At 40.0% G+C, this 21,643-nt stretch overlaps 1 protein-coding gene across 1 annotated transcript; it reads right to left on the reverse strand.

Moving 5' to 3' along the window:
* Positions 1 to 9,325: 9,325 nt before the first annotated feature.
* Positions 9,326 to 20,383, reverse strand: LOC145988235 (uncharacterized). Its single transcript, XM_083123083.1, has 4 exons — positions 19,023 to 20,383; positions 16,037 to 16,175; positions 12,919 to 13,003; positions 9,326 to 9,617 (listed from the first exon to the last, which is right to left on the reverse strand). The coding sequence occupies exons 1-4, from the start codon at positions 20,270 to 20,272 to the stop codon at positions 9,460 to 9,462; spliced, it is 1,632 nt and encodes a 543-aa protein (XP_082979209.1). The 5' UTR covers positions 20,273 to 20,383; the 3' UTR covers positions 9,326 to 9,459.
* Between the last annotated feature and the right edge of the window lie 1,260 nt (positions 20,384 to 21,643).

Below are 21,643 nucleotides of genomic sequence, written 5' to 3' on the forward strand. Positions count from 1 at the left end.
TCGGGCTGGGCATTGGAGCGATTTATTAAAAAAGAAATAAGCTGCACAGATCAACTGAAAATCAAAGTTTTGAGTGATGATTTCGTTGTGCCAGGACCAAATTTTGTGTATGCAGTCCGAGAATTTCATGGCATAAAAAAATACTTTTGTTTAAGGCTACTGGGTTCGACACACACTCAACAGACAATTTTGGACACTTGCGTGCGAGTGCTTAGGCATGAATATGAACAATTTGGTGTGTTTCGGCTTTTATAAGAGCTGCAAACATGGGAGGACAAGACACATTAGTGGTGTTCAGGCTCGAATGAGAGAGAAATATTTGTGAACTGTCTGATTCCAGTTCCCTGCACACAGTTTGAATCTTGCGTTGTCGAGTGGATTGTGCATTCCGTGCATGTGTAACACCTTCGTAAAAACACTTCTGGTACATAGATGTTTTGATGCCTGATGAGAAGAAATGGACAAACATACATACTGAGATGGTTCCGGCACACAATATTAATTCATGGAAACAGAGGAGTTGAGTGGTAGAAAATGTCCCGATTTCACGTTCTGATTAAAATGACAGCCTTAAACAGTGGCGACGATTTAGGAGACAGTTGCTCCCCATTCTTTTGCCTCCACACTATCACACTATGGCCTCTTAATGCTTGTCTCCTTGTCCACCCCCCCCCCCCCACATTTTGGAACCCAATTGCCACCACTGGCCTTAAACATACAATTGTGATACCCCTTTAAAAAATGGTGTTCAGCCTCCCCCCTCAAGGAATTCCTGGATACGTGCCTGCTGCTTCCCGTAAAATATCACTGCACTCTCCACGTTCTTCATCTTCTGTCTTTTCTTTGGCGCCGTCAATAGCTTCAACACGTTGTATTTTTTATATATATTTGTCACATATTTGTTTTAATTAGTATTCAGCTCGTTCCGCCACCTGAACGCAGCAGCTACGGCTCAAAGGGCAGTGTAGTTACACCGGAAGAAGGCTCGGAAATGGCAGGCTTCAGAAGTTAACTCATCCAAATTAAATTAAACAGGTATTTGCTCTCTCTAAATTTAAATCATAGTTCACAAATAATTTGATTAAAAGTTTTAAAAGTATCTGTTTTATTTAATAGCATATTAATTGGTGCATTCTTCTCCAGCATAGCCATAGGCAGTGACCACACTACGGGGGGGGGGGGTGCAGGAACGCCTCCCAATTCTCGTTCGACAATTTCTCTCTCTCTCTTATCTGCCCCCAGTAAAACGACAAAATAAATAAATGAATGAATGCTCTTTTAGTCAAAATGTGCATTTTTGTGTCGTATGTAACGGAATAATAAAAATGATTGCCCCGGGAAAATATGATTTACCCCTCCATCTTTACTATTGCGCTCTCACTAGCTACAACATATTTTGATTTCTATTGTTCCCACATATTTATTTTAATTTTAGTATTGTGAATCATATTCCACTGTGTTACCTCACGTAGTCACCCCCCCCCCCCACACACACACACACGTACGACTTCAGTTGTAAGTTTTAGACTAAGCTTGTCAAATATCCACTTATATCTTTGCATTCTTGAGCCATTTAAAAGAATCATTTCGCCCCTTCTTCTGGACTTCTTCGTTCCTAATCATAGGAATGTTTTCCCACTGGAAACCCCTTTGCAGATCGAGATCCCAGGCTGTAGCCTTCCCAAGCCAGCGTCCCCTCCAAATACTCTCTTGGCCTCATGAAAGACAATTATATGTATTTCTACGAAATATTAATTTGACTTAGCAGTTTCTCTTTTCGAAAAGGAATAAGTTTTAAATTTTAATAGCTTATAAATTTACACTATCAATTTTGAGTAAAGGTTTTGCGTAACCCTAAAAGTACATTTAGAGACTGCAAGGTCAACTCTCGATATTTCAGATATATTAATAATTTTCATCACAACGTCTTGTAATAATTATTTGTTACTTCAATAACCTCCTCGCAAATGTTTCTCGCATATTAAAACATACATGCCATATGATTGTCATTTTCTGTTTATTTCTTTGTAATGCTGACCTCCGTGGCGAAGTGGTTAGCACAACGCTTTACGATGCCAAGGGGCCCCAGGTTCGAATCCCCGCCCGGTCATGGGTCTACTTTCCTTTCTTCAATTTCATCATATCATCACGCATTCTCATCTTTGCGATTAGCCATATGTGACAGATAGCGAAGTAAAATAAACTAAGTCTATTAATCAATTATTTTTTACTCTTTAATTATTTTTTAGCATGCCACGTTTTTGTTAAAATTATATTACGATTTGTAAAATGACGAAATTCTAAAGGAGAACACGCAACTTTCTTTGTAGCGCATCGGTCAGAAAGTTTCAGGAATATGGATTTTCAAAATACATTTTTTCACATGTACTTTGCCCCCTTTTAAAAGTTGCGCGTTTTCAATTATGTTACTAATCATTAAAAGGATGCCTCAATACCATCTTGGAGGATGACAATTATTATTTTCCCCCTCCTAAAAGTAATAATATACTTTCGCTCTCTGAATCTCCCATATAAATGCTAGGGGCCGTCTGCTTCAGCCGAGCTCACTGCTTCTCCGGTGACGTCACGCGTTCGTGCAAGATCGGCAATCTTCGGATGGCTTTACCTAATCTCTATATTCCTTGCCTGTAGCCTTGGGCTTTACATTTTCGAAAAAGCCCACCAGATGGCAGCAGTATGTTGCCACAGGCTGTGTATGTCGAAGAGGCAATGACATATCGACACTACAAAGCGCAACTTTGGCGGGACCATCATAATCCAAGCAATCCTTATGTTCCGCACACAGATTTTTACTGTTTAGGTTTTTGCTAGTAAATATATCCTTACCTGGTCAGGTTTTACGGCTGGATTAGCGTTCTTCTTCAAGATTTCAACCGATGTTCAACACACCTTCTCGCCAACGTTCTGCTTCAAATCGCAACGCCAACCGATGCACTGTTGCAAACTTCAAAGCCAAATTATTCGTATTTTTCTTAGGGACTGTCCGTTTGCCCCGGTGTCCGTTTGCCCCGTCCTTACCCTATAGTTTGTTTTGATAATATTGGTATGGAAATTTATTCAAGTTGCATTTATGAGCTCCTGCATAACATTTTCTAAGCGGGTGGGAGTTCATAATAAAAAAAGTTCGATTCTGATGTGGCATATGCCTGTATTAAAAATTGTAACGTCATATTTACGGATCAAACGTAAAATATAAATGTTTCAAGAGAAAGCGAATGAAGACGAATACAAAGAAAGGAGAGAAGATGAAATAAAGTATCAATTATGCGAGTTCGTAGGAAAACTAAATACAGTGGACTCTTTTCAATTCGAATTATTCGGTAATTCGAACAGAAGTTTATTTCCCTTGAAATTGCTTTTGAAACCAATGTTAAAAATTCATATGTAATTCGAATTTTCGAACCTTTCTATTTGGATTATTCCAAGGCAGCAATCCAGAGACAGCTGTAGGGAAGAAAAAGTTACTGTTTGCTGATATGCAGCCTTCACCTTCTCCTCAATAATGTACGATTCTCCACCCATTTATGTGGAGGTGTTCTTTCTTGAACCGCATCCCACCACTATAGTGCGTCTCAACCTTAAAAGTCAGTATGGGTTAAATGGAGCGCGGCGAGGCGCATCGAGTCGCTGTTAATCGCTAATGATTCCGACAAATTTACTCCCTTACTATCGCCTAGGAAATCTTCAAAATCTATGTATTTGGTGTATTTTGGGAAAAACGATAGTTACCTCAAGATTTGCATGTAAATGTTTATATTTCGACGTAACTATTTACTATTTTACATTTGCATTATATGTGTAATACACGGAACCATTGTTACTTCTTTCGTTGAATGCCGTATCGTTTACATAAACAGAATTAAATAAATGCAAAAACAAACACTAATATATACTTTTTACGGAAAATAAAGTAATAAAGTGTGCTCACATACCTTTAAGCGTAACTACTGTCCTCGTCTGGTAACGACGTTACTTCCTCCAAAAAATCTTCTGTTTCTCTTGATGAATCCTATTTTATTGTATTTTTTCGTTCTGTCATTATTATGTTTCCCCATTCTTTCAGACTTCTTTTTTGCCGGTGTTCTGAGAGTACCTTCGGTTTCTTCCTTTCGTATTCTGTATATAAGACATTCAGAACACTCCGTAACATCAGCCGTTGTCTTAACCGCCTTGCTGATATTCATTGACTTTAAAAAGTGATTTAGCACGCGCATAACTATTATGCGTTCTTTACCTCAAAGTTTACCAATACTGCGTCTTTTTCCAGCTTGTTTCTCTATCCATTATTAAACGAAATATGTAACTTACATGCAATCCACAATTATCACACAGCACACTGTACTTCCTACGAACCGGATCGGTGACGCGGAATGAATTTGATAGGCGAGACAGCCTGCGTAAACAAACTACATTTGAGGGGGGTTGCCCCCTAGAACAGTTTTTTGAGCCGAAACAAAAAAACACGTATTTCTTCCTTTGTGACCCTCTATACACCTGCCACGTTTAATGGAAATCGGAGGGGGATACTTAGATAACCTCCCTTGTTAGTCTTACACTTTGTAATTATATAACACTGCATATATTATAATGTTTTATTTTAATTTGTAAAACTGTATCTGTAGAACAATTGTATAATTTTTGTATAACATTTTTATCTTGTTAAATGTGTTAAAGGTTTCATCCTGGGACGGAATGTCTCACATTTATGTGTGTTTCCATTTCCAATACATTCGAATGAATACATATTCGTTTCAATGGAATTTACAAAATCATCTCTGACATTTTATGTTAAACAAGTAAGATTATTTTTGTGCACGAGTGTGTTAGCCGATGAGTAGCAAATTATTTTAGGAACAACACTTGAAAAAAAATCTTGTAGGACTAACAAATGAAAAATTTCTTTGTAATCGAAGATCATAATACCTTTTAAGGTGTGGTAATATTATAATGGGATTGAGATACGAAACTCTCGGATCCGGATCCGGATCCAGATCTGAAACTTTCGGACCCGGATCCGGATCCGTTTGACCATCCCTAGTGGAGACGCTCTATAGTCAATGATTTGTGGAAGTCTTCTTACCTGTCCTCAGTTGTCGGTTATGATTAAAGGTGTTTTCTACTGTTACAGCAGCCGATCCTAATGCCGGCAAGGGAAGCGGGGAAGCGACCAATCCAGCACGATAAAAACGCAGCAGTCAGTAGAACGAGGTTCGCGTAGTACTTCTTTCCGCCGCGTCGTGTCTCTCGGCGCTACTGCTATAGCCTGGTTGCTGAGGCGTAATCCCCACTTCCCTTGCCAGAAGGACCGGCCGCCGTAATAGTGGAAAAGACCTATAGTCAGGGTACATTGTTCGCGTGGTGCATATACTAACTTAACATTAGAGAAAAAAAGTAAAAGGTTCATTCACTGGTAGCTTAATTACTATTGTGAGAGGAATTGTATTTTGCTTGCCTGCGCTGTAGGACCACGCACAAAATATGGCAAGTTTTACGGTAAGGGTCACTGCATGTTTATTTTTCTTTATATTCTAGTACTTTAGTTTTGTTTTACTGATTTTCTTTAATTATGCATGTTTTTGTTAATTTTAACTCTCATATTCTCGTGTCCCCTTAGAGTTCAAATTAAAGAGTCCATACTATACTTTTAGCTCGAGTCACCACAATTGGGTGTCTTAAAAACAGCTCCAACGCGCTTTCCATTTACACAATCGTTCCTACTTGCACTTCACACATTGAACTGTATCACAAGAAAAACTCCGGCCTTGTGATTCGTTAATCAGTGAGTGTTGTTATCTTATCGTTCAGCGCTTGACATAGACCCATTTCTCTAGTTTCACTGAACTAGTTCTTCGGTCAACAATCACAATAGAGTTAAAAGCCCATAGGAAGAATTTACGAAGCTAGAATTTGCCAAGAAATATATTAGGTTATCACCGTGTCATAGTGTCACCATGTGCGTAAGAGATATGCTATTCATAATACATACATATACATGTATTTAGAAGATACCGAGTTCAATGCAGCATTGTATTGTTAATGGACTTTATGATTGTTTATTTATATAGTGCAAATGGAATCAGCGCCATAAAAACAAAAACATATACACAAAGTAAATTTTACTGGGACTAAATCACATAGTTTTTTTTGGGGGGGGGGGGGTTGAGTCACTTCCGATTGCCTACTTATCAATGGCCTTGTAATCTAGGGGTCACGAGTAAATCCCCGAAGGAATGTCCTACGTCAGCCAAAAAGAAAAGAAAAACTAATTGTACATAGAAACACAAATAGAAAAGAATAGTTGGAGAGATAAATTAGAACTTTCAATGGTAAGTCTCATAAGAACAATGCGGAACAGGCGACAAAATTACAAAAATAATAAATGGTGTACTGAAAGTAACAAGGACAGAAAGTTACTGGAAAAATTAATTGAGAAGGTGAAGAAGGGACAGTAAAGATTTCAAGAGTAGTGCTATGTAAATGCGAATTGAATATTGTGAATTCTGATTTACAACATTGGGAGAGACCACCAAGGGTCTGTTCGAGACATCTAGCTCCGTAAGTCTATACTCTGACCCAGCTAACTGTGGAGCAGGCAAACGAAAACAAGTCTCTGCGCAAGTAGTGACGCGAGACTGCTCCACCAATGAACACGTAGGAGGAACGGAATTGCGTGCAGTGGGGGAAACCGACTGCAGTTACCAGCCTTCCCAGCAGTTTGTACTGCTTCGTTCTGGTCGCTAGATTTCCCCCCTTCTCTGCCGCTATGAGCGGACTTGCTCCACAGTTAGCTGGGACATGGTAAAGGTCTGCTTCTCGCAAATTTACTTTCTACAGAAATTTCTGGGTATTTTTCCCAAGTCACTTTTATATCTCTTTGTAACAGAAAATTTTGGGATTACCCGATGCTGCTTTATCGTTGAATCATATGTTCTCGTAGATCTGAGTGGAATTGATCAATATAAACATATTAGACGAATCAAGATTATTAAATATCAACATCAACATTAAATTTTATCCGTTAATTAACCTTGCATAGAAGTGAACTAACTTCCCGCCACCAGGTGGCCAAAAAATATGTAAGAGTTCATCGCAAAATTGTCAGCTGTCCCATCCTATTCGAGATAGTCCTTTGACCTTTCTTTCGTCCATGTGATCAAGAATTAGCGATGTGTCAGCATGATTGAATGGTTTCATGATGTACCACACTATTTAACAAGCTATACGAATCAACTCGATTTACAATCGTTTAATATTTTGTGGCATTCATAAACACTTTATCATGGCCGTCACAATCATGGTGTTTTGAACCAATTTCAAAGTTTTCGTAGGAACAAGATTGCAATAATCTGAAATGGTTTCGTGTGGTGTCTTTAGAAGATCGTGGAGCATTCCAAATGAAAGTGTCATGTTATACAACAGTGTTGTTAGTCTTTGTATTTCAATATAGGTCTGCATTGGTTCAGGAAAAATGTGCACCAGATCTCTTTAATAACACGGAGGTTGTTGTTATTTGCAAAGACAAGAATTCAACATACAAGTGCAAGAATGGTACATCACATCTTTGCTGCAGTACCAACACCGAAGCAGTCTACCCTGTTAAAATTCCAGAATCATATCAGTGTAACACAAATTGCCTTGTTGGTGTTGGAGCAGTGGTCGTCCTACTTGCAGTAGTTGTCATCTTCTCTTGCGTCTTCTGTCATTGCTGTCCTGTTTACCAGTATTTTCTTCGACGTAAGGGGCGTAGAACTTTGCAATGCCCCTATCCAAAAGATGAAACCGTGAATGAAGAATCAGATCAACAAGATGATGAGCAAACGGATTTTGAATTGCCCATTAATCCATCTCGCAGTCCGTTCTTCAGAACACTTGATCCTTACTCGCCAGAAAGGCCACTCAACCGGTATGGATCCATGGAATTTCCAGTAAGATATTTGCCAGAAAGCCCTCCGCCTTATTCTGAGCGCCCTGAGCAAAACAGTAGATTTTAATCTGGAAATTCCCCTGATCTCATGGACGTGAAGATATTCTAACATGTAGGTAACGGCCAAGATAGTAAAGAGTATATAGATAGAAAGAGAATTTTATTTCGATTATCTTATCAAAACTGTTTGTAATCGTCTCAGCAAATAGCATAAATATTTTTCCCTTGCACTCGAAATCCTAACGTGTTTTAATGTTCTGCCATACTTCTTATTTTTTGCTTATTGATTTCCACCAACAATTAACTACTTTTATAAAAAAAGTAAAAAATAACATCTGCGAAAAAATATTGAAATAATTCGAAATCAACAAACACCGCGGGGTCTCCCCGATGGCGCAGTGGTAGCGTCGTCGCCTTGTAATCAAGGAGTCCCGGGTTCGATACCCAGTGGAGGCATATAGTGGTTCGAATCCCACTTTAAACTGTAGGTCCAGTCCAGATTAGCCTTACTGTGCATAAAGTGGACTTAAAACTCCAAATCAATCAATCAACAAACACCGCGTTTTAAAGTAATTCATGTGTTTGTATTACGTTGTCAGTTGTACGCACTTACAGTACCTGACTATAATGGACTAACATATGAGGCAGGCAGGCATTAAGGAATTTATAATCTTTTTTCATCTATTGACCAATTTTTTCATGGGTAAGCTTCAACTTAATAGTGTAAATCTTCAATTAATAGAGGAAATATACCAAACTCTTAGAAACAACATATAGGGGATGTATTAGTAACATTAAGAACATCAGTGTAGAATAGTGAGACATTAAATACATTTTGCTACAGTTCATTCATAGGTTCTGAGTCCGCATATTATTATGGAGGCACGAGAATCTGTACGAAGGTAGTAAATTATTATTTTTGGTTAGCCAACAACAGTTTGACGAACCACGAATAATAAACAGTGGAATTCCACAACGGTCGCCATTAAGTCCACTATTATGCAATATTGATGAAAACAAAATAGCAGATAGGTAAAATTACCTATAATTTTACCGATAAAAAGTTAAGTCTGCATGTCGTTTGATCCTGATAGAGTATCAACGAATTTGGTAATCCCTAATTAAAAAGAAAGTCACAAAATTAATCGGTTCGTTACTACATAAAATTAAAATATGGGTGTCAAAACCAAAACTGGGGATGCGAGGGCAGTTCACCTCCTGGTAGACAAGAAGCCATTGGGCGAGGAAAAAGTGGCTAAACGTTGGGGAGGACAACTGCCGCTACTGGGCACCACTGTAACATTACCATTCAAATATAATTAACCGAAGGAATTTGTAAGAAATTTCACACATGTAAAAGAATATATATGCATGCATTCATTCAAAAAACACTTATTACACATCCAAAAGAGCCTTTTCATAAGAAATATGTAACGTTGCTGTATTAACTTGGATTATTTTCTCATTGAATTATTTGCTAAATGAGGCGTGTAGATGAAGGATGCGTTCGAAATTTAAAGAGTGCTGACGTATTTGTAACCCACTGCTGCAATGACTGCGGCCACGGCACAAAAGAATCCAACCAAGAATGGATTGTAAGACGGTTTCTCTTTGTCGTCTGGTCTTTTGGAAGGAATTCCGCTCGCAGGAAGACAAAATTCTTCGGATTTCCCTGGAATTAACAGAAAATTGTTACAGACGTTAATTTCTTTACCGAAGCTAAACTTCCCATCAAACTAATTGAGAAATGGCAGTAGATGAGTGAGCGTCCTCAGGGAGAGTCACTTGACCCCAACGAAATAAGGGAAACCACCCCTTTTCACCCTATGATTTCCTTTCATTGTATCTTGTTAGATTTTTACGTTTGTTCTTCACAGGGTCTGTCTCGTCTTGCTTTGTTCCTCTTGTGTTGATTATTTCTTATAATATCTTTTTCTTATGTTCTGTCTCATCTTTCTCTCTCTCACTCTCTTGTTTCTCCTTTTCTCTCTCTTTCTCTCTCACACTTTTTCTTGCTTCTGTGTATCCTTCTCTCTCTCCCTCTCTCCCTCCCTCCCCCCCTCTCTCTCTCTCTCTCTCTCACGCTTCTCTATTTCCTTTCACTCTGTCCAACTTTCTTCTTTTCTCCCTAGCTTCTTTCATTTCTTTCTTTCCAGTGATCTCCCCGATGGCGCAGTGGTAGCGTCAGTGCCGGATCTACAAGCCGCATAATCCCGCAGTGCGGGGGGAGACAAGTAAACCTTTAGGAGGTCCTCAGCCATTCACATTGCAGAGGGTTCGTATATGCGCATGTAAAAAATAAACGTAGTTACTCAGGGGTACAGAAAGGAATACAATATATGCAGGTAAAGGTAAAGTTAAAGTTCCCTGTGCATATAGCACCGTGCCATGAAGGCACATTTAGGATATGTGAGGGTAGAGAGCCCCACATATTTTCGATTTCGGCCATCTTGGAGGTGATGTGATCATCACCACGCTGCGGCCGCCTTTACCCCCCCCCCACCGGTACCATTTCATTGGAGGCTGGGTGGGTCCTAGAGCCGCTTTATGCGGAGACAAAGTCGGAAAGCCTGTTTCTATCATGACCAATTGTACCCAGCCTAACTCCTTTACTCTTTATAGGGCCCTTATGTGTGACGTCGTCAACGAGATCAAGAATTACACACACGTACATTATATTTGTGTGTGTGTGTAAAGGTAGGTAGAGGGGGCCTTTGGTAATATTTTTCGGGGGACCCAAGATTTGTAGATCCGGTACTGGGTCGCATTGTAATTAAGGGGTTCCGGGTTCGATACCCGGTGGAGGCACATAGTGGTTCGGATCCTACTTTAAACTGTAGGTCCAGTCTCAATTAGCCTTTCTGTGCATAAAGTGAACTTAAAATACCAACTGAAACATTTTTTCCCTCTCTCTCACTTCTCTATTTTCTATCCTCTCTCACTCCATCGCTAGCTTACTTTCAGCTGTTGCTCAAAATAAAATTTTCACCCGAGCCGGGCGAGGTGGGTCTTCCCCCATCCCCATTTCACCCCCCCCCCCCCGACACACACAATTTCCTGGGTATCACAGCACGCTACGACGCCAGCGATCCCAGGGGGATTATGGCGCAGGTTGCGCCATCGAGATCATTTGGGGGGATTTTTTCCCTTCAAATAATATAAAATTCAACATTTATATCTTCTTCCAAAATATGTATATGTAAAACTTTTACACCTTAAATGCACCATATTTCATCCATTAGATTAAGGGTATTATGGAAAGGGGGGGATAAATATCCAACATACATATTTGGCCTTAATTAACACGTGGATTCTGGGGGGAGTAGATTCTGAATTAAACTTTGGGGGGACAGTATCCAACTCTAGGTCTTAGATTATGGCGGGTATTTTAGTTAGAGGGGATTGAGCATTAAATTGAGGGGGTACCCAATTCTTGTGTATTACTATTTTCTTAGCCTGTTGCGAAAATTTTAATGTGGAGACTGAGAATTCATTTTTTGGAGGAGGGAATATCCACTCTTCAATATCAACAGTAAGTCTAAAATTTGCATGGAAATTTAGTGGTAGGATTAAGTATTAAATTTAAAGGGGGAAATAGAAAGCTCTTGATAACGTGTTAAATCTTAGATTGTCATTGAATTTCTGTAGTGGAGAGGCAGTTCGAACATTATATTCTGGAGACTGTATTTAGTGATGTGGTATCCACACGTTTTCGACCCCGAACGTGCCAAAGGAGAAGCTGGAAAAGACTAAATATCTCGAGATCTTAAGAAAGTATTGATACCCCATTAAATTGATATTCTTGAAAGCCTGACAAGAAATGTATGTAAAAATTTTGTTGCTCACTTCGCTCGCAATGATGTGTTTGGTACTTTAGTAAGGTGAATGTATTATAAGAAAATCGATAATCTCGATTATGATGAACGATTTTAGGGGTGGTCTTGAGTGATGGGAATTTCTGTATAGGGAGGAGGGGTAGATCAAGCATAGCGTTAAGTAACGCTAAGAAAAAGTTGCTTTCGGTAAACATGCTGTCTTAATTAAATACTTTGCTGGGATTACGATATGGTTTGAGGGCGCGAATGATATGATTTGGGGGGGGAGGACGCATGGCATTATTTTGGGGTGATGCGCCATTGGCCTTGGGGGGGGGGGATGGGCACCCCTGGTTCCTCATGAGTGTGCCTTCATCAATTTAATCATATCACATTCCCATCTTCGCAATTAGCAAAAAATGGCAGAAAAGCGAAGTAAAACAATTCAAATCAATCAACCAAACATACAAACAAATTCCATAGAGAAGTCAGTAAATAGATCACAAACTGATGTGGAATAGCTGATAATAGTAGTGAGTAGTTTGTAAAGGTGCCATAAGGTGGCAGCACAATCCAGCTTGGTGCTTATTAGTTAGCAGTCTGACGCAGGCTGGCAGGCGAGTGACGATAGACAACACACAACAGCAATTGGGTGTTCTCACAGCATAATGCATGAGTGTTTGAATTTTCGAAATGCGTGCGCACTGTGGCGTCAAACGTTTCGATGATGATGAATATGTTAAACGTGAGGTGCGTCTGTGACAGGGACAGCAGTCCAAAAACTTTTGTGCAGCAGGTTTTTGGGGGGACTGATAAAGAGGTTGTTTAAGTGTATCAATGTTGGTGGAGATTATGTTGTTGAAAAATAAAAACAGTTTTCGAGGCAGTATCTCACTCAATATTATTTTTAATAAACGTTTGTGACCTACTTACTGATTTTCTTTCCATGTGAAATAGAATGGAAGAAAAGTTATACAAATAAAATAGACAGCAGAACTAGTAGGCTTACGTAATTTTTCCTTTTTCCAGAAGGGTAATTGATATTTGACCACCCCAAGCGGTCACCCATAAACATGAATCAAAAATAACATAAACGATTTTAATATTTCTATGCAACCTAATGATTTCAACAATGTGCCTATTGAAATGTTATCATACCTGTCTTCAGTATATAAGCAGCCTGAACATTATCTCCAACAATTGGTGCATTCTTTAAGCTTATCCAACCTTGAATCTCTATTTCCTGAAAAAAATACATAAGAGTTTTATTTATTTATTTATTCCACACCGGAAATCTCACAAATATTAAAACCAAATAATACAAAATGCACATTAAAATTGTAACACGAAACAAACACCTGGGTGTATTCAGATGCTTAGCACCCTCTGACCATTGTGACCAGTGTTGCCACAATCTGAGGGTACAATTTCCCTTTCCAAGGGGCAAAATTTCCCTTTTGGACCATTTTGCCCTTCACCTAAACAAATATAATAATAATAATTATTATTTTTAGCAGTGGTAGTAGTAGTAAAATTTCCATTGGTCCATGATCGTATGAATAAAAAAAAATGTTGCACAAATTTTTCACATACATGTAAGCTTCATCTCCCAGGAATCCATTAAATGGTTAATGCTAATCGTTACAATTATCCGAAGATACAGAAAAGCGACGTACAATAAATTTAAGAGAAATATGAATAGATACAGGTTTATATTCAAGGGAGCAGAAATAAAAAGGATCAAAAAAAAATAAAAATTTGAATATGAAACTGGAATTTGACATAAACTGTAATAATATAGTCAGAAGTCTTAAAATTTCCCTGAAATTGTGATATTTTTCATCGAAATTCCCTTTTTCCCTTTTTGCTACAACTTCAGTCCGAATTTCCCTGCAAAAGGGAAATTTCCCTACATGTGGCAACACTGATTGTGCCCAGCGTACATTAGGACGCCGTGAAGATACATACTATGCATCCTTGCCATAGAAACAATTTAGTTCATAGCATTAACATGTGGATCTTTTAGAAACCCGCCCTTCCATTAATCAGCCTTTTATTGTGACAATGAAATTATGCTCGGAAATAACAAGCTTTTATTTTTCGTTCGTAGATGGCAGCATGAGATCATTACCATGATATTGGTCAAAAAGACTAATTATTGCATATTACATAACGCCAAAAACATTCACCGTTGTTATTTTACATAACCGACTCGGTGGCCGAGCTCCTTCTGTGGCATAAGTCTACCTCCGTGACGTAGTGGTTAGCACAACGTGCCACGACGCCAGGGGTCCTGGGTTCGAATCCGGTAAGACATGGGTACTTGTGTTTGTCCTGAACTAGAAATTAGAGGATTGACAAAACTGATGTAAGAAAGGAAATAATGCCGGGGAAACTACCGCTCAGGGGTACTACAGCGTGGGCATAGGCCACCATTTTTACTGTATCTTCATCAATTTCATCACTCATTCTCATCATCAAGTTCAAGATTAGCCACAAGTCGCAGAAAAGCGACGCTACATACCAATAATAAAAATCATTTTATATTTTATACATGCTAATTGATTGTTAAAAGATATGAGCAAAATAACAAAGCGTGATTAATTTTGTACCAACAATTCAAATTGTATTTTCAACTCTTTTATCACAGCCCGGTCTTACCGGAAATAATAATTGGACTTTCTACTTTCCATCACATCTTATTTCTTATGCATAAGAAAAGTAATGGACCTGGTAGCATATTCCACAATGCAAAATTTGTCATTTACGGAATAACGAATTCTTATACACATTAAGAGTTACATCTGATTTTTTGTTTTTGTTATTTAGCGTCGCTTTTCTGCCACTTTTGGCTAATCGCAGCGATTAGGGTGAGTGATGACATGCTGAAATTGACGAAGAAGGGACACTGACAAAGAACACCCATGTCCAGGATGAGACTCGAACCCGGGCCCCTGGCGTCGGAGAGTACAGTGCCAACTACTTTTTTTAAAGTATTAAAAGGGTCATTCACATTCTCTAATTTTCACATGCATAATTTTTACTAATTTATCGGGTTCTTTTATTCAGGATAAAGACAAACATCTATGTCTGAACTAGGATTCGAACCCGGGACCCTTGGCGTCGTAGTGCTCTGCGCTGACCACTCCGCCAAGGAAGCCGACATTTTCTTTAAGTTTAACCACTCCTCCACTGAGGTCGGCTGTAAGACTTACAGAATTCTTCGTTCATCTCATGTTAAACTTAAAGAAAATGTCAACAGTACCTCCTCCACTTCTCCAAAGGGAAACACAGCTCGACACTAGGGTTACGGTGTTCTAATGTGTTACAGCCAGCCTCATCTCATTCCTACTACTGCAACCTTGTGAACTTCCGAATTCTACACCGACCACAACTCCCCTCTTCAAGTTTGAAGTTCGTTGCACAGATAGGCTATCAGGACTGCAACTACAGTTTAAAGTGGGATCCGAATCACCATGTTCCTGCACCGGTATTGAACCCTGGACCGAAGGGCGTCGCCAGAAAGTTTCCTAGGGGGTCAAAACGAAGATGTCGAGGACACCTCCTCAAAAATTTTGTCAAGCGAAGTTCATCTTAAAAATTATGGCATTATCGGTATTTTAAATTATGTTGTTGTTGTTATTATTATCACTAGTTCTAGTAGTAGTAGTAGTAATAGCAGCAGCAGCAGTAGCAGTTTTAGTTTAGTTCATTTTAGCTTGACTGATTGAGTTGGTATTTTAAGTCCACTTTATGCACAGTAAGGCTAATTGGGACTGGACCTACAGTTTAAAGTGGCATTGAAAAAAAAAAGTAGATTCAAATTCAAATTCAAATTTTCTTTATTAAAGGGCGAGGTTCAGCCTGTGAATTTCCAGGGGGGTCGCATGGACCCCTTGATTACAAGGCGAAGGCGTTACGACTCTGTCAACGGGGAGGCTCAACTCCCTCTCGAAGTGTCCCGACTATATATAAAACTCTCTTTGCACTCACGCGTTTAGTTCACCAAGTCGTCTACTTCGTTGATTTGGTGCGTGCACCGTTTGCACTACGTTCTCGAGTGGTGCAGTGTGGTGTATGATCACGTGGTAGGTGCTAACCAACCAAATAAACGTTGCAACGTTTGAACCTTTTGAGCTTGAACACCGTACACGATCTACTTGCTTACACACAATTTCCTTGCATCAACTCGACAATGAGTTGCACTGCACTACACCTAGTGTCAAAACGTGTAGCGAAGTAGACGGGGAAATTGAGAGTTTGTCCGGAGCTGTACCTTCAAGATTTCCTGTTTGTCTTCTTTCTCTTGGTAGTCGATAGTCAAGCAGTCGCCTTGAGCTTCCCCCAGAGACACGCCCTTGATCAAGATCTTCGTATTGGACTCCGATGGTTTATCCTCAGTCACCACGGGCTCTCTACGGAGAAAATTATTAGAGAAGAAATGTGTTCATGTATTAATATTAATAATAATATTTGTTGCCTTTAAAATGGCAATGTTGCGTTGAATTACGTAATTATAAACAGGGAAAAAGTGGTTTGTTGGTTCAATTTTTGATAACCGCAAACAAGAAAAGCATCGTAACAAATAGAAAAACAATAGACTTTGTGGTTTTCACAAACTTGGTATTAAAATACTCGTCATTGTTTTAGGCATTGATCAGTAAAAGTTGAAGTAACTACCCTAAAATGGATGAGCCATCACTCTGATCGCCTGTCCGTGCGTATCAACATGGGCGTAACTTGAAAGGTGTCAAAAAGGAGGAACCAAGCGCCCGATAAATTTTCAGGTTTAATAAAAATTTACGAGTATTTTTGTTAACTTCCTGGTACCTGAGATCCATGTTCTGCCCCCCCCCCCCCTTCCCCAGCAAAGTAGGCCATAAGTTACGCTGCTGCTTGTCAATATCTTAAAAGGACCTAACCTACAAAACCAAATTATGTAGAATAGCGTAGACCTAGAAAATAATAGTTCACTGCAACAAATGTTCACTTCACAGCATGAATCCACAGTTAGTCATCGAAATCCCTTGAACTAACAAATGTGAAGATCTAAAATTTTCTTCAATTTAGACATCAAAATACTACAGTATTATCTTGCGAATCTGTGGAACAAGGCCACGCATAACGGTATAGAAGGGAAGAAAGCCAGTGGACGGAGCGAAGCAGTGTTTGCTGCTGCAAACGACTGGTAGCTGCAGCTGAAATTTCCCCTCCTTACACTCACTTCCCCTCTCACGCGTTCGTTGGCCGAGCCCTCTGGAGTCACTACTTGCGCAGAGGACTTGTTTTCGTTCGCTTGCTCCAGAGATTTCCGGGACAGAGAGTGTAGTTTAACTGGACACAAATTCTTTCGACTAGCCCATCCACCCGTTCATGCAAGTTAAATAGTCTAAAGACAAAAATTCATTAACGTTTCATGATTCATTATCTTCTACACTAATCAAGTTACGAATTGAAAGAAATGCTTGTTATACGTATGATGCCATATCGATATGCAAGATCATAGGCGTGCGCAGACCCTCTGATCGGGGGGTGGGGGTGGTGGGTGGGGGTGGGTGGGCAAAAACCTTGATGAAAGTTCAGCCGGGAAAGAAAAACCTCATTCCATCTCATTGTTTTACTGTATTGATGAGTACGAAACAGGGACTTAATATAGTGTGTGCCCAGGCCCACCGAAAATCCCCTTAGTATAATTATAGGCATATATAAGGCATCAACATGCAGCATAACTGACGAATAAAGCATGTGATAGTGTCAATAAGAATAAATTTGCTGGAGAACTAAGCGCGGTAGTTCACTTATGTAGGAAATAATTCAGCCCCTCCCCCGTAGTTTCTTTAAACTGTCATTGGCTTTAAAATACTTCATTTTCTATGAGAGTATAATATCGTTTAATAACGACGATAAGATTCCTCTACACTTAATTGCTAGGGGAAAGTATACAGGGGCTTGGACATCTTGAAAGGGTGGAGGGGGGCAAGGATGGCCACACTTCCCTCTGGAAAGTTAATGTTAACCTATAAGCATGGGCGTCGGGAAGGGGGGAGGGTCGAACGGGTCGGTGGATCCCCCCTGGAAATTAACATTGTTCATTTAAAGATACAAGAAAGCCGAAACTTTGTTACTCTTATTGTTAAGAACAGAAATAGAGTTCATTTAGTTAGTATTCGAACAGAATAATCAAAGTAAAAATGCATTGGTTCGAAAATATTGAGTAAAAAATACAGGGACAAGGTTATATTCTAGCATTTCATCCAAAGAACAAATGGTTTCACAGTTTTCAAAATTCTAATAATTACATTTATAGGTGAGATGTCACACAACACACTTTATAAAAAAGAATCCCCCTAACATTTAAAGCCTTTTCTTGAACGAGACGTGCAAAGGTTATCATCAAAATGCATTCAGATACTAACTGCATAAAATGCAAAAGAAGTAATGGAAAATAGTTGTACTGGTATTCAATCGTTTGGTGAATTACTATTTCGAATAAAATTTACTTTTGTTAATTTATAATATTTATTATTGTATAATAACATTTATAACCGTGGCAATAATACTTATTATTTATCTACTATTCAACTTTTATAATTTGCCCGACTCCCCCTGCAAAAATTTCTGGCGACGCCCATGCCTATAAGTACATATTTCACACATATAATTTGATTTGTCGTCTTAATTTTTTAATTATTATGATAGGGATGCAAGAACGTGAGAATTTCAAACTCAAGTGGTGTTTTTTGAGAGGGCAACACTATAATGAGCAATATGTCTCGTATATCCCCCCCTAGAAAAATACCTTGCTTGTCCTTCCTCAGAGAAATCAGCGGATGTCCATGATTAGGGGGAGGCAATTGCCCCCTCTTGCATCCCCCTGCGCGCGCCTATGTGCAAGATGTCAATCAATGCTGTTTATTATGATTATACAGGACGACTCTGGCATTCGAAGGATTTATTTTCGGAGGAAGCTGGAATTGTAAATGTGGATATTACATAGAGCCTAGCTGTTCTAGGCGGGAGGCGGGATACACAATTTGTTAGTGTTTGTTCAAAGACAAAGATGATAATTGGGGTCATATTTGCATTTACACATTGGTTTTTCCCCAAGTTCTTTACTGCTTTTTTTTGAAAATTTTGATCTCAAACGATGCTCTCAAAATTTCGGGAGGGGCTATAACTTCTTCAGCCTCTTGCTTGCGTACGCCTGTGAAGAGTGGTTTGACATTTCATAAACTTGAAAGACATGCTACGTTAAGCCTTACCGTTCCGTTTCTTCTTTCTTGGTTTCATCGTGGTTTAAGTGAATTTCACCCGAGATGATCACGGTTTTGGCAGTGCTGGAAGTGCTGGGGACGTCTCTTGGTTCATGGATGTAGTCTTTAGTTTGCGAATCCGTTCCCGTTTCAATTAGCGAAGATGACTCGTCTGAAGCCACGCTTAGTTGTGATTTGACGCTGGCTGGAGGTTCCGAGCCTGTCAACTCCGTGTCGGGGACTGCTGGAAAATGTTCCACGACGTCGCAAGGGACTTGGTGACTTATGCTGTGGTCGGAAGATCTGGGCAAGTGTTGCTCCTCGTTCGGAGGCGACGAGGAGCTGTTGTCAATACCTGAGAGGTCCTGTGCTTCGAAAGGCGCCACTTGGACGCCGCCAACCAGAGTGAAAGACTCGTCAGTGTGGCCAGACGATGGGAAACCGTGAACGGAAACGGGAGCTGGCTGCACTTGCCTGTCTTCTGAGAGACTCCTCATAAAGCAGCCATCAGAGGCAAAGGATCTTTTGCAAAGATCAAAATTCGACGATTCCCTGTTGTTGGATGTCTCTGATGCGTTGCTGAAGCACTCGACGGAATCGTTTTGGGAGAAGAATGACTTCTGCGAAGAGGTTTCAGTCATGTACACGCTGTGAAGGGTTTTCTCATCGTTGTCCTCGCTGCCAACCAAGAAAGTGTTGTTGCGGGTGTCCAGAGGATCCTCTTGGCCAGCAGGTCCTGTAACTTTCTCCGAAACTATGGGGTTCATTTGGGGAACATTTTCAGAAGTTCTTGGTTTTGTATTGGCGACGTCCTCGCCCTCTGACTTCTTGAGGACATTACCGGAACGCCTCGAGGGCACAACCTTCACCCTACTCCCAATCGGATGAGTTGGTTTATCTCTCAGGGAAGCAGATTTCGTGGAATCCACGCCGCGGATAGATCTCTTACTTGCGCTGGTCGCAGAGTTGTTGGTAATCCTCCTGGAACTTCCAGTCTGGGAACATTTTGAACCGCTCGTGATGATCCTGGATGATCTATCGGCCGTAACACTGTGAGATGACGTCACCGATGACTGACTCAGGCGCCCCTTAGGGACGCTCTTCGTGTCGCTCTTCTGAGTTCTCTGTAGGCCCGTAGCTACAGGTATTCTCGAAGAAGCGGCAGGATTCGCTTTAGATTTGTCCGAGGTCATTGTGTCCGGATTACAATGCAGCTCTCTCCGTAGCCTAAAGGTGAGATTGCCCGCTACCTTGTCCATTTCTTCTGCAACTATTCTAATATGGATGACCTGATGTATGATGAAGCACAGTTTATGGAATTGAGGGGCGAGAATTTATGCACTCTGGCATCTACATGTTTGCTTTACGGAGCAACAATTCCTTTGGACCATTGCTTGGGAGCATTAACAATGGCGCTGTGTGCGAACATCTTGACACCAACAATGTGGGCGATACCAAATCAGATTTTATATGTTTTAAAACCTGAAGGCGTTGAAAGAAGGGATTCGTATCAATCCATAGGATTATTCTTTATTTTTTATTTTTAACTTTCTCCAAGCTACATTTCACCTGAGTGGGTGATACGTGGTCCAGTGTCTAGGGGCACGATTCTCGCTTCGGTTGCGAGAGGTCCCGGGTTCAGATCCCGGCTGAGTCCCCCCGTATCATTCTACTGAATTATGGGATCGAACCAACCACTCCCAATAGCTTAGTGGAAAATGTAGCTAATCACCATTCATCCTCATTAATGATGAGACCACTTGTCCTCATGACAAGTTGGATGCTTGGCTGCGAAAGGTACAACTGAAAAAGAATACCTAACTATACAACTAGAAATGGCAAATAGTCCTTTGTTCGATTTTGTGAACCTTTGAACCTGAATCATGCATGTTATGGTTAGGATAATTACCTGTCTACCCTTAGAAGAATGATAATGAAATTGGTAACGTAGAGTAAAATAAAACTAGACTTCCTCTAGGCTTCGTGGGTAGTTCACCTAACTCAGGCTGACTCCTCTCCTTTTCTCCTTCCCAAAGTGTGTGCTTCCCTCTCTCTGCTCAAAACGAAAAGTCAGTCCCCTGCCAGTCTGTCCGCTCCTCTATACCCCTGTCTCTGGAGACTTCCTATACGCCGATGCGTGAGTTTTTACCTTCCAATTATTCTCAGCTGCTTACTCCTTGTTTACCTCTTGTAAACCTTGCAGCCTCAATAAATCACGAAGTGGAAGTCTGCTTAACACTCGACTGTGCATAATTCAAATACCTGAGAGGAGTGGACAGCTGGTGTAAACAAGTGAATGAACTTAGGTGAAATGAAGCTTGGAGAAAGTTAAAAAAATAATAATAATAATACTCCTATGGATTGATACGGATTGGCCTGGGAATATACCTCATAGAAAATTTGTGAAAGGTTTTCAGTGTAGAGGAATTAGACCATTGTTCAATACCTCTACAACCGTATATTGTATACGTGCATGCGTGTCGACAGTGGGCGGCTCGATAAAATTTTCACACGGTCATGTGGATTTTTGGCGCTCCCTGAAATGTTAACTTTATTTTAAAAATAACTTAAGTGTCACTGTTAAAGAACACGTCTATTTATTTATTACCTACATAACGATATCAAAATAA

This window comes from Lepisma saccharinum, chromosome 5 (genome assembly GCF_977018435.1).
Source record: "Lepisma saccharinum chromosome 5, izLepSacc3.1, whole genome shotgun sequence".
Lineage (NCBI taxonomy): Eukaryota > Metazoa > Arthropoda > Insecta > Zygentoma > Lepismatidae > Lepisma > Lepisma saccharinum.

Excerpts from the sequence above, each read along its gene's own strand:
- LOC145988235 (XM_083123083.1), bottom strand. The coding sequence starts at position 20,272 with ATGGACAAGGTAGCGGGCAATCTCACCTTTAGGCTACGGAGAGAGCTG. Across the intron at positions 16,176-19,022 it reads AAGAAAGAAGAAACGGAACG|AGAGCCCGTGGTGACTGAGG; the intron begins GTAAGGCTTAAC and ends TTTTCTCCGTAG. Across the intron at positions 9,618-12,918 it reads TGCTTATATACTGAAGACAG|GGAAATCCGAAGAATTTTGT; the intron begins GTATGATAACAT and ends TGTTAATTCCAG.